We start from the raw sequence: 13,636 nt of genomic DNA on the forward strand, positions 1-13,636 counted from the left end.
CGTGGTATGGGTCGAGGGCTGGAGTCTTTGAGGAAGGAACGTCTGAACTGGGCATGGGAGGGAATGTTTCCCCAGCAGGTGCGGCACGAGCAAAGGTCCTGAGGCAGGAAGGAGCTCGCTGTGTTCAAGGCGGCCAGTGGGGCCAGGCCCAGAAAGCACGAGGGCAAGTCTGTGATGTGAAACAAGTCTGGAGGAGCAGCAGGTGGGGACGGGCCATGCAGGACCCCATGGGACAAGTTACGGACTTGGGTTGTTATCTCAAGGGCAGTGGGGCAGTCCCCGCCTCCCTCATTATAGGAGGCCGAGTCGATAACAAGAGACCAGTTAGGAGTGTACAAGAGAAGATGGCGGCTTGGACTTGGGTGCTGGTGGTGGGACAGAGGGAGAGTGGACAGACGTGAGGGATATTTGGGAGGCACAAGGACCAAGGCTTGGTGATGGGCTGGGGGTGGGGGACAAGAGGACTACGTGGCTGCTGAACTCACTCCAAACTCCCTCCCAGAGCGCAGAACACACGAGTTCCCCGGTAATCAGGTCCGCTCTCTTAAAAAGGAAAGACAGCAATTTAACAAATTGGGCACCTAATCACTACCTTACTCATCTCGTGCGTCTATCCCTGATTATTGATGGCTCTGCCTGATTCTACCCAAAGTCAGAAGGACCCACGGCATTAAAGGAGAAGGTTTGAGAATTATTTTTAATGAATACCTGGCATGAACTAAAATGATAATCAGAACCTTTATTAGAAGTCTACTGAAAAATCCAAACATCCTGTGTTTGGTTTTCATTTTCTAAGTGGAAACGGTTACATTTAGCCAACTAAGGAAGGTTTCCCAGATCATTTGCTTCTAACTTTGGCTCTGCCAATAATTTTCTGAGATGTGTTATTTAAGGTGGTCAGATGGTTTTCTGTAAGTGGAGACACAGAGCCGTTTTGCGTATGCGACACGCAAGACTGACTTTAAGTCTTCCTTGGTTCTGTTTCTAGTCCTCCCTTCGTATGTTAAAAATGAAGGGAAGACAGTGCCAGGACGACGATCCACGTCTCACCCTTTGAAAACTGGCAGTGAGGCCTCTTCAACAGAGTCTAGCTTAAAAATAAGGATGCTACTGAGAGTCAGTTGATTATGTTTTCTCGCACTTAGGACTTCTATTACTTACAACACTATTAACATCTTTTAAAAAAAATAGGCACCACCACTCGTTAATGTGCTCAGTAAGCATTCAGTAAGCATCAACTACATGCTGAGTGCTAGACACACCAAGGACCTCAAGGGGCTTACTGTGTACAGTTCAGCCAGTACACCTAGGGGCAGCATGAGCAGAGGGGATGGGACAGAGAACGCACCGGTGTGCAGAGGGCACGGGACAGCCGGCAACGTGCCCCGAGGCACGTCTGGTAACAGCACCAGGGCTCACCGCAGTTGGGGAGGTGAGAGGTGGGCAGGGTCGGGTCACTGGGGCTCCAGAGCCATGCTCACAAGTTCTCACTTACGCTGAAGGCCAGAGGACAACCGAGCAGAACTACTACATGTTCTGGTCTGCGTTTCAGAAACATTCCCTACAGGGAGTGTCAGAGAACAGACTGGGATGGGGAGCAAGAGAGGGAACAAGGCGGCTGGCAGGAGGCTGTTACAGCAACACAGTCAAGAAACAGGCAGAGAGTGAACAAGGGAAGCGTGAACAGGGACACAAGAAGGACAGGGAATCTACAGGACAAAGGGCTGGGGAGACAGCACAACGACAGAAGGAGGATTCCAAGGAGACGCCCAGGCAGGGGAGGAGGGAAGGAGACACCCTGAGTGTCTAGTCCTGGGGAGGCCCTTGGTGACCTGGAGGGGACCGCAGCTGAAAGACCTGTCCTCACCCCTCACAAGGTCCCTGTGTGGGACAGCAGCCTCCACTTGTCTATGAGGATTCTTAGGCATGAGGCACAATACGGAGCAATGATGGGGATGTGAGGGAGGGGTGTTGGTGGGTGGAGATTTTTAGTGGACCCGTCCATAATACATTAAGTCACAAGTCTCTCATCTCTGGTGCCCGTAAGTTCTTCTACCAGCTTCGCCCAGCCAACTGGGGAGGACCACACTGAGTCCCCGAGCTCCACCACGCCCAGGACTCACTGGTGACTGCAAGTTTTCTGGCTCGAACACATGACACGGAGTGACAAGCGATTTGTGTATTTATGTGATTGTTTTCTTGTTCAACAGTTTTTGCCCCTAGTGGTCACTAATCTCTTTATAATGAGTGACATTATCTTCTTTTCCAAGATTCTCTAAGATTTCTCTAACCCAAGAGGGCAGGGACCTGATCTGTGACTTCACCTGTAAGACCGGGCACAGCACTGTGCAGTCTGTGAAGCGACAGAGCCGTAATGGGTTTCTCTGATAGTGGATACACTTTTGATAATCTCTGAAGCAATAAAGAACAAAGCTATTTCATTTCCAGGTGGCAGCCCTTAAAACAGGTTCCGTGATCTAATTAACTTTGAGGCCATGAAGACTTGGTCTGAGACGGGGAATATCCCTGGGCTCTTATGAAGGGACAGGTACCAGCGTCAGGTGATCCCTTGAGAACAGGTCCCAAGAGGCACCATTGTTACGAGGGGACAAGTGAATCCAAGGCTTCAGATTTAAGACGAACACATCCAAAGGCCCTTAGGATGACAATGAAAATCCCAAGCAGGTGACTTTACCTTTGAAATTGACTTTAAGGATTTATCCAGCCTCAGAGACACCGTAGGGGGGACAAAGCAAGACTGAGTGGTAGAACGACCTGAGCCCGCCACGCTGAGCCCTGGGAGGTGAATGTCACCATGACAACAGAAACCTAACGCAGGGGGAGAAGCCAGCGCCCCTAAACACACCCACTCTCCAGCATGGATTCACATCAATATGCAAACCACCACCTATTTCCTAAAGAAACCAAATTCTAAAAGCGAGGCACAAATGAAACATTCACATTTGGATTCACTTGGGATTAGAAAGAAGTGCTAATCTTTGCCCCAGAGGCCTCTTAGAACTGCATGACTTTGTGGGAAGAGAGAAAGGGTTTGTACTTTTATTTTGGGAAGTGGCTTTCTGGCATGGCAGGAAGGTCTTGCAACAATAAGCTGATAATTAACATCTAAAGCTCCTGGTGGTTGTTTTTAACCGTCCAGCAAAGTTGCACGGCAGCCCGTGAAGAAGAAAACACTCTTTGAAAGGCGGAGAAGAGCTCCTCGGGTTATCCGCACGTACCTGTCCGAAGTTTTCTTCATCTATACAGAACATGAGGTCCAGCTCAGTGGGGTCGTTTTCTAAGATCCATTTCAAAGAGTTGTAATATTCACTGTCCTATAGAGATGACACAGAAATTAAAATTAAGCATTTTCCTCCCCTAAATGTAAACCTGTTTGACTTCTTTCCAAGGTCAGAATTCTCAAGAATGACATCCCTCACTAATGTGAGGTTTCCTGCTGCACCCCAAACTAAATCTTCCTCTTTAATTTAAAACATAAACAAAAAACATTTTGCTCACGCCTGTAATCCTAGCTCTCTGGGAGGCCGAGGCGGGCGGACTGCTCAAGGTCAGGAGTTCAAAAAAAAACATTTTGCTGGTGAGAGGGATTTGTAGTTGAATCCTGTCCTCTGTGGAGCACCGTGGAGGGACCCTACTCCGACAGGGACGGGTTAGGGGACAGAGCTGCCACACACCTCGTGGCTGCACAGAATTTACCACATAGAGACGATATGCCCGTCTTCAAAGAGTAGAAATATCAGAGGAAAACAGGAGGAATGGGGAACGTTCTAACCAGATACCATGGTTTTAACTATGCCCTTTTCTGTGCTCGTCCTGCTCTCTGCAAGTTAATTTAAGCAAAAAGGGCAGCTGCTCCGACTTCAGAGTCCAGAGCAGGTGGCGGAAGTGCCCTCAGCGCCCCTCTCTTTTCAGGCCCAGGTCTCTCCTCTGAAAAGGGAAAAAATACGTGCACTGTATTTAAAGCACTAGCTGCCAGCATGTCGTGTAAACTTAGCCTGTAAGAGACACGCGTATGCTCCTAGCCTCCTCACTGTACCGGAATAAAAGCACAAGGTAAGAGCTGGAGAGAAAGCTGAGGGACCACGCATGCGCAAACCCACCCACCCACGATCCGCAACGGCAGTGGGTCCGGGGCGCTGCCAGCCGCCGCCTCCCCTTCACCAGATGAGGAGGAGCAGAAACACCGGTCAGCGCTGGGCAGTGCCAAGGCCAATTACACAGGTGCTTCCGAACTCGAGGGACGGAACACCAGAGCAGAGCTGCCAAGACCCCAGATGGCCAAAGACGCTCCCCGCCTGCCTCGTGCGTGCTCCGGCACGCAGGCGACGCCCTCACGGCCTGGGGCAGACGGCGGGGTACGGGAGTTAACAGAAACACAGAAGCAAGAGTACATGATGAAAAGAATGTCACTTCTTGTTTTTATAGAAAATCCTTTCAACTCTAAAATGGTCTGTGGAGGTAAAATCTAGTAAGTTAAATGCAACATGAAAACCCAAGTCGCTTTTTGGAGAACTTCGCATAGTGTTTACTTTCTCGCTCTCCTGAACTGCAGGTCGCCTACTCTTCCGTGTCCAGCATGACTGTGTGGTACTCGTACTGTTGGGGCCTTTGTCTCTGCCATTTTTATGAGTTCAGAAAACAGAGATTCACCTGCTGTCCCTCTGTGTTGTGACACTCAGCACTAGCAGTTTTGGATGGAAAACACAGGCTACCATGGGGGCCCCGGCTGTCCCTTGATGTGATTTGTCCACACAAGTCTGTGCCGGGTCAGCAGGAGTCACTGAGCCATGGCTGTATCTACCCTAAGTACCACGATTCTGGGAAATGTGAACAATGACAGAAATGAGGGAGGTCAGTTGACTTCTCAGTGAAACGCTCCCTGCTGTGCAGACCGAACGACAGCACCCGTGACAACTGCTGCGACTACAAGCACGGCCTCCAAGACCTCCCCGTGAGGCGCGGGTGCCCCACCGTGGCCCGCGTGTGACCCGGATTTACTCACCACAGATTCCATGTCGTTCAGAGTGATCTGCTTTCCCAGCATCATCTTGTAAAACGGTCTAATGAAGAAACCTAAAATACGGGAAAAACTGGGTTGAGTTTCCAGTCTCCGATGCCGCTGTGTATCGGAGCCTGAGATAAAAGCTTGACCTGCTCTCAGTCTGGGTGAGAAACTGGGGTGGGAGGGCCGAGGACCTTCCGCGGCACCCCACGGACGGGGGGTGGGGTGGGGTGGGGGGGAGCTGCGCTCGGAGCCGGCGCTGCGGGGAGGGGACGAAAGGCGCCTCCAGGCCAAGCTGGAGTCTGAGGCACAAACCAGGCCTATGAACCAACCGGGGGAGCAAAGGGCCCTCCGAGCACAGGAAAAGACAGGGCCTCGCCGGAGATGTGCCAGGGTGGCAGCGTAGCACAGGGTGACCTTGGAGGACAGGCGGGAGACTGGGCCGGGCGGTGCACGGCCTGCACTGGGTGCCGGAGAGTCTGGGGTGCTCCCTGAGGGCAGTGACAAGCCCGGGAGGAAAGTCCATCTGCGTTGCAGTATCACTGCTTGGGCAGTGATGGGGAGAAAACCCCGGAATAGGACAGCACTGAGAAGGTGTGTGCCATCTCCCAGGGACGGCAGAGGCCTAGGAGGGCCCACAGCACAGGGACGACTCTGCCACCACGCAGATGTCCCACAGGGACCACCACTTCACCCAGTCCAAAGGCAGGTCGGCATCACGTGCCTCCTCCTGTGGGCACCGTCCCACCAGTCCTGGCACCTCAGGCCTGCAGCCCTCCCCCCGCCCCCCAGGTGCCAGTCTTCCCGGCACAGGCCGGGCTCCCCGGCTCGGCGTGGCACCAGGGCTGCAGGCTGTGCCAGACTTCAGCATCCGAAGAAGCAAAAGCATGAAGCCAACCACAGGGAGCAGTGGGCAGGTGTGCAGAGTGCGCCCTGCACAGCCACCTGCGGGACACTGAGACTAGGCACATCCACGTGCGTCTTGGGTCTCGGTTCTGCAATTCCTGGCTCACCCCATGATCGCCTTTGTGGGGACCCCTTTAGCCGCCTCCTGGACTCCCCCATTTGCACCTGTGTCTATTCACACCCTCCGTGAAGCCTCGCCTCTCGGGCCAGTCCACACTCCACTCTCCTCTGAGCCGACCCCAGCTCTGCACTCCAGTGCTGCCCCACCCACCTTGGTGACAATGCCACCTGCCCTTCCTGCTGAAGTACTCATTGCATTCCCTTCTGCTCGGACACTGTCCCTGTGATTCTTCTGCTTTTTTGTTTTTATCTCCTTCTCCCATTTAAAATAAGTTCAGTGAGGTCATATCACATCTTATACTTCACTGTATTCCCCCACAGCAACTAACAGTGCCTTCTCTCTTGGCAGAAGGTAGTAAAAGTTGACATTCTTCTAAGGGGGCTGAAATGAATTTGAACTGGCTGAAATAATCTATGGCATGAGTCCAAGGCTGAAAATTAAGATATATTCACACTATATGCATACAAAGAGTACATGCAGTTTCCTTCTAGTCAGAACAAGGTGCTTACTCCCTGCCCCCTAAAAAATAAAGTATGGAAATCAGAGCATCAATATCCATTAGCAATTAAGAGTAAAAATATATTAAAGGGGAAAGGAAAATACAGAGGGCATATCGATGAGTTATTGGGATAGTTAAGGCTCCATAAATGCAATTAATATAGTATTTCCCTGGACATATCTTTCTCGTTAGTAATTGCAATGTTAAACTTGCTTTCTGTCTTCCGTCCTCCACCACTGTATCCCCAAATTATTAAAAAATATTTTTTATTCTTTTTCCTCACTGTAGTATTTCTTAAGGATGCTACATTTGGTCATTTTGAAATGACCAAATCCATTAAAAAGTCTCTATCATAGATAAGCCTGGAGATACTGCCAGGTAGGGGATTTAATTTCTAACATCCAAGGTTAGAATCACTTAAAATTCTTCCAGGATTTATATGCTCTATATAAGAACAGAATTATTTTGTGTCATCTGTTTCAGAGTTGAGGTCTTAGCCGAGTTGTAACATTATTTTGAAATTAGTCTCTTCACATTAAAATAATAATAATTTGGGGACAAATGGAACAACAACAGGATATTGGATGGATTAGATCATTTTAATTAACTTTTCAATTAGCTTTTCCATCTGTCACCAAATCTAGCTCTCCCTAAAGAAAAGTTATTCCGGAAAACATACAAAATGTATAAATATAGAACGTTCCGTGCTTTGCACTTAAGTTTTTAAAAAAGATTTTAGGGCCGGGCGCGGTGGCTCACGCCTGTAATCCTAGCACTCTGGGAGGCCGAGGCGGGCGGACTGCTCGAGGTCAGGAGTTCGAAACCAGCCTGAGCAAGAGTGAGACTTCGTCTCTACTATAAAATAGAAAGAAATTAATTGGCCTACTAATATATATAGAAAAAATTAGCCGGGCATGGTGGCATATGCCTGTAGTCCCAGCTACTCGGGAGGCTGAGGCAGAAGGATTGCTTGAGCCCAGGAGTTTGAGGTTGCTGTGAGCTAGGCTGACGCCATGGCACTCACTCTAGCCTGGGCAACAAAGTGAGACTCTGTCTCAAAAAAAAAAAAAAAAAAAGATTTTAAAGACTGTGTAGACACTATGTCTATAGCACCCAAATTAAGATGAAACCAGGGAAAAGCACCTCCATTGTGGGCAAAGTATAAAAAGACTTTATTAAATTAAGGAGAACCAGTGAAGCACCTGGTTAAAAATCTATGATATGAAAGATAAGACACCTATTAGGGAACCACAAACAGCACTGTCGTATTTTTATCACTTCAAGACTTTTTAAAAACTCACCATCTAAGAGTTTCCCGTGAAATACTGCCAGACCAGCAACTCTTCCGATGAAAGTGAAATAGGACAAATGATCTTCATTACAGAGGCCTGAATTGGGATTGATCTGAAGGGTGTAGTTGTCCCTTTTGGGGAGGAAGAGAGAAGAGAAGCCCAATCATATTTTCAAATAAGAAATGCAAGAATTGGAACTTTGCTTTGCCGCCTGTCACTCAACCTTCATGCAGTGCCCCTGAGAACATTCTGTACCTAGTGGGAAAAGGTGTGAGCTATAAACAGAAAACACCACTAACCATTTCTTCAGCCCATTTCTGCGACAGACCATGGAGGTCCACTCGAACTGATGCATATGCCCTATAAAGTAAGTTAAGCCATGAGAAACTGCTGATGCTTAACTATTTTTTGACCTGCAAAAGTGTCTTCCATGTTTATGGTTCAGCTAGGTGTCTTGGGAAGATGAGAAATCCCACATAACAGAAGGGCTGTGCAGGGATTCCCAATGACGTGTGTACTTTAGGTCATCTCTGTGATGAAGGGACATCAATCCTTCTGGAGGCTTTCAGTTTGGGCATAAGATCTTTTCCTGCTGGCCCAACCCTGGGTCTGTCTGACCACTGCTCTGCCCGGAAAAGACCTCATGGGCTTTGGGAAGAGACTACGGCTAACTCAACAACGCAAACCTCCAGACGTTTTGGTGTGGCCAACAGTCCCTTTTTAACCTCACAGTTGTGAGCACCAGTGGTTTTCATACTGGGCGCCATGGACAGGGGCATCTTAGGGAATGTGGGTGAGAGGTGAGGATCTTGCCACCCTACCCTGCCCTCTCCTTCAATGGTTTTATCCATTGTACATGGTGGGCTTTCTCATGGGACTCACAGTAACAATGACAACAAACAAATCGGGCAATTATTGGCAACTGAGGCCAACTGAGAGGGATGTAGAGGCTGCCTTCCAAAGGAGCTGCCACCAGCACGGCAGCAGGTGGGAGACCTGGGCGAACCTATGATAGCTTAGAGCCCAGCGCCGGACAGCTGCTCCACCGGGGCCTCGGGCGTAGCCTATGCCGTGGAGGACCCCACAGCCCAGGGGAGGAACGGCTGGCCTTATAAGTAGCCAGTGTTTGATTGCCCAGAAAGCAGTTTCATCTGCCCCAGTCTCCAGGCCTGGCAATGATGAAATACTGACGCAAGGGGGAACTCGGTTCTTCCCTACAGGACGGTTCTTTGTGTCCTCAAGCATGGGTCCTCAAAGTCCTGGTAATTTGCTTTTCAGTAGTGCGATTTCAGAAACCATTCTTGTTCACAAAAGAACTTTTCCCCAATTTTAACACCGACAGATTCTCATCCGGCATTAAAAGTCATGCTACTAACGAAAATTGCCTGTTGTTCCTTACCATAATTACCCACCCCGTTTTCAATTTCAATGCCATGAACCAGGCAGACAAAAGCGGAATCGATTTGAGGGGTTCACAGAGCACATTCTTACACCATGTAGAGTCAGCACCTGCTCCAGCCTTGCAGGGGGGGGGGTGGAGGGGAGAGACTGAACTCAGTGGTACCACTTGGTCTCGAGGCAGAGCGCCACCCATTCCTTCACTTGCCCAGTGCGCTCTGCATACTCACGTCGCAGAGTACTCGAAGAGTCCATAGTAGGGGTTGAACATCTCTTTGGACAGTAAGAAGAACCACTCTCTGGCCACACCGCCATAGTCAAGACCTTTCTCTGATTCGAATTCAATCCATAGTCTAGCTTTTAGGACATCTGGTCTTTTCACAGACATGATTCTCCGATAGGACTCTTCAAATATGTTATTTCTGTGCAGTTTCATTTCGAACCTATTTGGAATATCAGCCTACACAAGAGAGAGAGAGAGAAAAAGCACATAATCATAAATATCCATCTTACTTCCTAATAAGAGAAAAACAAAGGGTAGAAATGACGGCAGTCTTCAAATAAACGAGCAGTGACGAATGGCTCCAACTGAGACTCTCGCCTTCGTGGGCTTCCCTAGCACAGACAGGAAGCCTCGCTGTGTCGCGATGGGACACGCAGCACCCCCAGCCGCTGCTCGGGCTGACTCAGCAGCTGTGCCTCGGAGGAGAAACTCATCGTTGTCCCCTTTTATAAACAACTGTGGGCACTGAGCCACCAACGGCCACTGAAACTGAGTCAACTCTACATGCTGTTCCAGTCAAGGAAAGAGACTCTGGCCTAGATAACGAAAACCTATAAATAATCCCCACCTACCCAGGTTGGGACCATGCTCAACTCTGGCAGGGACTCCAGGTAGTAGATACGATCCACGACGCCTAGCGTAAATTTCGTTCCCGGGGGGAGTGGGACCCTGATGATGCCAAGTTTGGGCAGAAGACACGGTAGCATTAAGCGCCACAGGGTGAGACTGGAACGAAGTCATCGCCCTTTACCAGGGGATAAGACTCACAAATACACACTAGGATTCTGTACGTTCAAAGGAGAGTTCTGAAGGCAGAGAATCATTTCAAAAGTGGACATTCACAAGCTACTTGGATCTGGACTTGGGAACAGGGAACAGAACCCCAAAGTGAGAGCAGAGACCGTGCCTGATCCAGAGAAGACGCCCAGGACGGGACCGTCGGCTGTGGAGAGGGGTAGGGAGCGCCGGAGGCAGCGCTGAATGGCGGCGGGGTCTCCCCTTTCCCCAACGGTGCACCCCCAGTGGTTGAGCAAACAGGAGAAAACTGCTAAAACCCACGCTAGGGAGGTGGAGTCAGCAAGTAAAGCAGAAGGCACAATGTGGAAGCGTTTGGGGGTGGCATGTCAGCAGAAAACGGAACATTGTGATTCAAAACGTTGACTATAAAAATCTCATAGGTCTCAGCTTTAAATTGCCAGTGAGAACTGTACTCAGAAAATCACGCTTGGGCCTCATGCTGCCAATTAGTATACTTAAATATTATAAACTCTATATTGCAAATATAAATATTATGGTTAAAAACCACACTTTTGATTTTCTAGGAAAGACATCAATTTTCTAACTAGGGTCTAGGTTGAGTAAGTAGGACAACAACACGTAAGTGCAGGGGCCTCCCCAGACTTTGGCTAGTGTCCTGAATTATTTTACATTTCATAAAAATCATTTCTGTCTTTTTAAGTATTACATAAGAAATTACCCTTGAGGTGATTTGATATGTAATACTGAGTTAATCTCCACTTACCATTTCTGTTAAAAAGAAAATTCAGATTGAAGATCCAGGTGGATCAAAGTGCAGTGGGAAAAGGAAGGTAATATTTTTAGTACACATATAAAAGTAACAAAACAAGTTGTTCTCACCGAAGTAACTTTGGTAACTTGCAAATGACTAAAAAACACATTTTTGGAAGATGTGATTTACTCACGGGTTTCTTTAATTTCTTCCTAAAGTAGTCATATTTCTGCTTAAATTCTCTGGAGTAAGGAACAGCCTGGAAGATAAATTTATAAATATACGTAATGCAAACAATACACTTAAATTTTTACATATACTGAGCCAACATTCAGAGAATTTCATGAATCATAAACATTAAAAATTCATCCTTCGTATTACCCATAGAAGATGTACATAATGTCCACATGGGACATGGGTAAGTCATAGAACTGATCAGGGATAGTCAGCACTGAATGGGGCTTTCACAATTGAAAACAGCTACACTGATATCCAAGAAATATTTAAGTGTATGCTGTGCAAACTCAGTGTGCTTTTCATGTGACTTCAGTCAGAATATGGGTCAGGGTGTAATTTTTTTGGCTATAGTTTAGGGAAGTTACTGGTATGATACTTTACACACAACCCACAATGATAATGGTCATTTTGAAAGGTCTAATCTTTTTGGGGAGATACAATGAGCAGAAAGGGACACTCTAATCAAGGAACATAAAATCAAGTAGATGGCATTCTTGAAAAGTTCCCAATTTAGATTTTGGAAGGTTTGTCCCTTAATATTTAGTGGTTTTTGGCAAGGATTACTTTGAATATCAAATGTCTTATCTATAAAATAGGGTGATGGAACCAGGTGTGGGCTCAGGAACTGAGTTAACTATAATTATTGAAAAGTTCTGATATCTCTTCAGGCAAAAAAAAATCCCAACATTTTAACGTAGTCACTTAAATAATCTTTATTTGCTATGTTGTAAAGTAACTTATAATATCTGAGAGTCAGAATCCTGACTTTAGGCTCTGGAAAAGGCTTCCAATATATTTTAGGAAGTAAAAGGACTGATTTCTGCATACACCCAGATGTAACTAAGACAGTCTCATACTCAGAGCAACTCAAAGCAACTTGCTTTTTAGCAAACAGTATGAATTTTGACAGATAATACTTCTGATATCATTTTGGACTAATAGAATGTATTGATCCTTAGTAAAATGTCCCCAGACTCCAAACCTTACACCTTTTACCATGCTTATTCTTGACAGAAAGAAGAAATGAAAGAAAACCTTCCATCCTTCATACTGTTTTAAGACATGATTATACAAATAACTGAAAACAAAACAAGCAACCACTCTTAACAGAAGAAAATCGTGTAATTTGATAGCAATGAAGACCTCTTTATGTATCTTAAAAACACGCTAAAGAAAATTTATACTGCCTATGGTCTATTCTTAGTTTTTAAAGCCAGTCTTCATTTAACTTTCCATTCAGCACTGACGTGACCACATAGCCCATTTATTTTGGGCAGTATGGGGGTGAACCAGGGTCCTTCTGATTTCAAGAGTGTTCTTCTCTAAGTGCCCAAAGAGGCGAGAAAAACTTTATATTTCTCTGCTGCGCCTCTTTTAATAAAAAGATTTGTTCTGTAAAATTTGGATTCAGTCAAAAGGCCGCACTCAAGGATCCAGAAGGCCACATGTGGTCCACAAGGCTGCAGGTTCCCCACCCTTTTCTGATTCTTGGCAAGACATGAACTTTGTCCATATCAGGACGATCACCTAAATAAGGAAAACAATACGTCGTTCTGATGTAAGCTAATAAAGATATGTTTTTTGGTCTACCAACACAACATCCCATCACAAACTAGAGCTTCCCTCGAGTTTATTTCTCACTCTTCAGCGCTCCTTCGCTGATTTATTCAACAGATATTTCTTGAGCACCTACTCCTGTGGAAGGCATTTTGAGTGCTGGGGAAATAATAGTAGATAAAAAGCAAAGGTTTCTTTCCCGGTCCCCTCCTGGAGCTTCCGAGCTGCCGGGAGCAACAGGGAATGAGAAATAAATGAGGAAGACAATGACACAGCTCCCGTGGGGTTATTTCAGAGGAGCTGGCCAGGGAGGGCGGCTCTGAGGAAGGGACACCGGAGCAGAAACCAGAGTGACAGGAGGGGACAGACCACGGCAGGAACAGGGGTGCCACGTCCCGAGGAGGGAAAGCGTTTGTGGGATGCTGTAGCTGTAACTGTGATGGAGGGAACTAAACTGAAGAAATGACCTCCTTGCATGCTCTCCCTCCAGCTTTGCAAAACCCGAACCCGAGGGCAGACTCTACTCCAGCCCACTCTGCAACGAGCAGTGTCTCCGGTAAGGACTTTCTCCAGTTAAGTAGGATTTGACGAGATGAATAAATCTGACCAGGCGCTTCCATTTCCAAAAGCCTGCGATTCCCAGCAATTATTATTTTGTTTTTTTCCCCCTCAATTGAAAATGGGAGGGAAAAAAGCTTATACATTCATCAGTATATGTAAGTTCAATTGTCTTCAATGACATGTTCCCCAAGGAAGAGATTTCAAAATGTTGCCCTTGCCCCAACTGTGACATCCATTCTCTTGCCTGCC

General features: G+C 47.2%; 1 protein-coding gene across 5 annotated transcripts in view; it reads right to left on the reverse strand.

Moving 5' to 3' along the window:
* Positions 1-13,636, reverse strand: part of NEDD4L (NEDD4 like E3 ubiquitin protein ligase) — a 327,232-nt gene that overhangs the window by 23,083 nt on the left and 290,513 nt on the right. For all 5 annotated transcript variants that reach the window (XM_020282099.2, XM_020282100.2, XM_075993837.1 and 2 more), the window contains 5 exons: positions 11,226-11,291; positions 9,470-9,699; positions 7,851-7,972; positions 5,024-5,094; positions 3,240-3,335 (listed from right to left, as the gene is read on the reverse strand). In XM_020282099.2, the coding sequence (XP_020137688.2) occupies positions 3,240-3,335; positions 5,024-5,094; positions 7,851-7,972; positions 9,470-9,699; positions 11,226-11,291 (585 nt within the window). The remainder of the gene's footprint in view (positions 1-3,239; positions 3,336-5,023; positions 5,095-7,850; positions 7,973-9,469; positions 9,700-11,225; positions 11,292-13,636) is intronic.

Source organism: Microcebus murinus, chromosome 17 (assembly GCF_040939455.1).
Source record: "Microcebus murinus isolate Inina chromosome 17, M.murinus_Inina_mat1.0, whole genome shotgun sequence".
In the NCBI taxonomy this organism is placed as follows: domain Eukaryota; kingdom Metazoa; phylum Chordata; class Mammalia; order Primates; family Cheirogaleidae; genus Microcebus; species Microcebus murinus.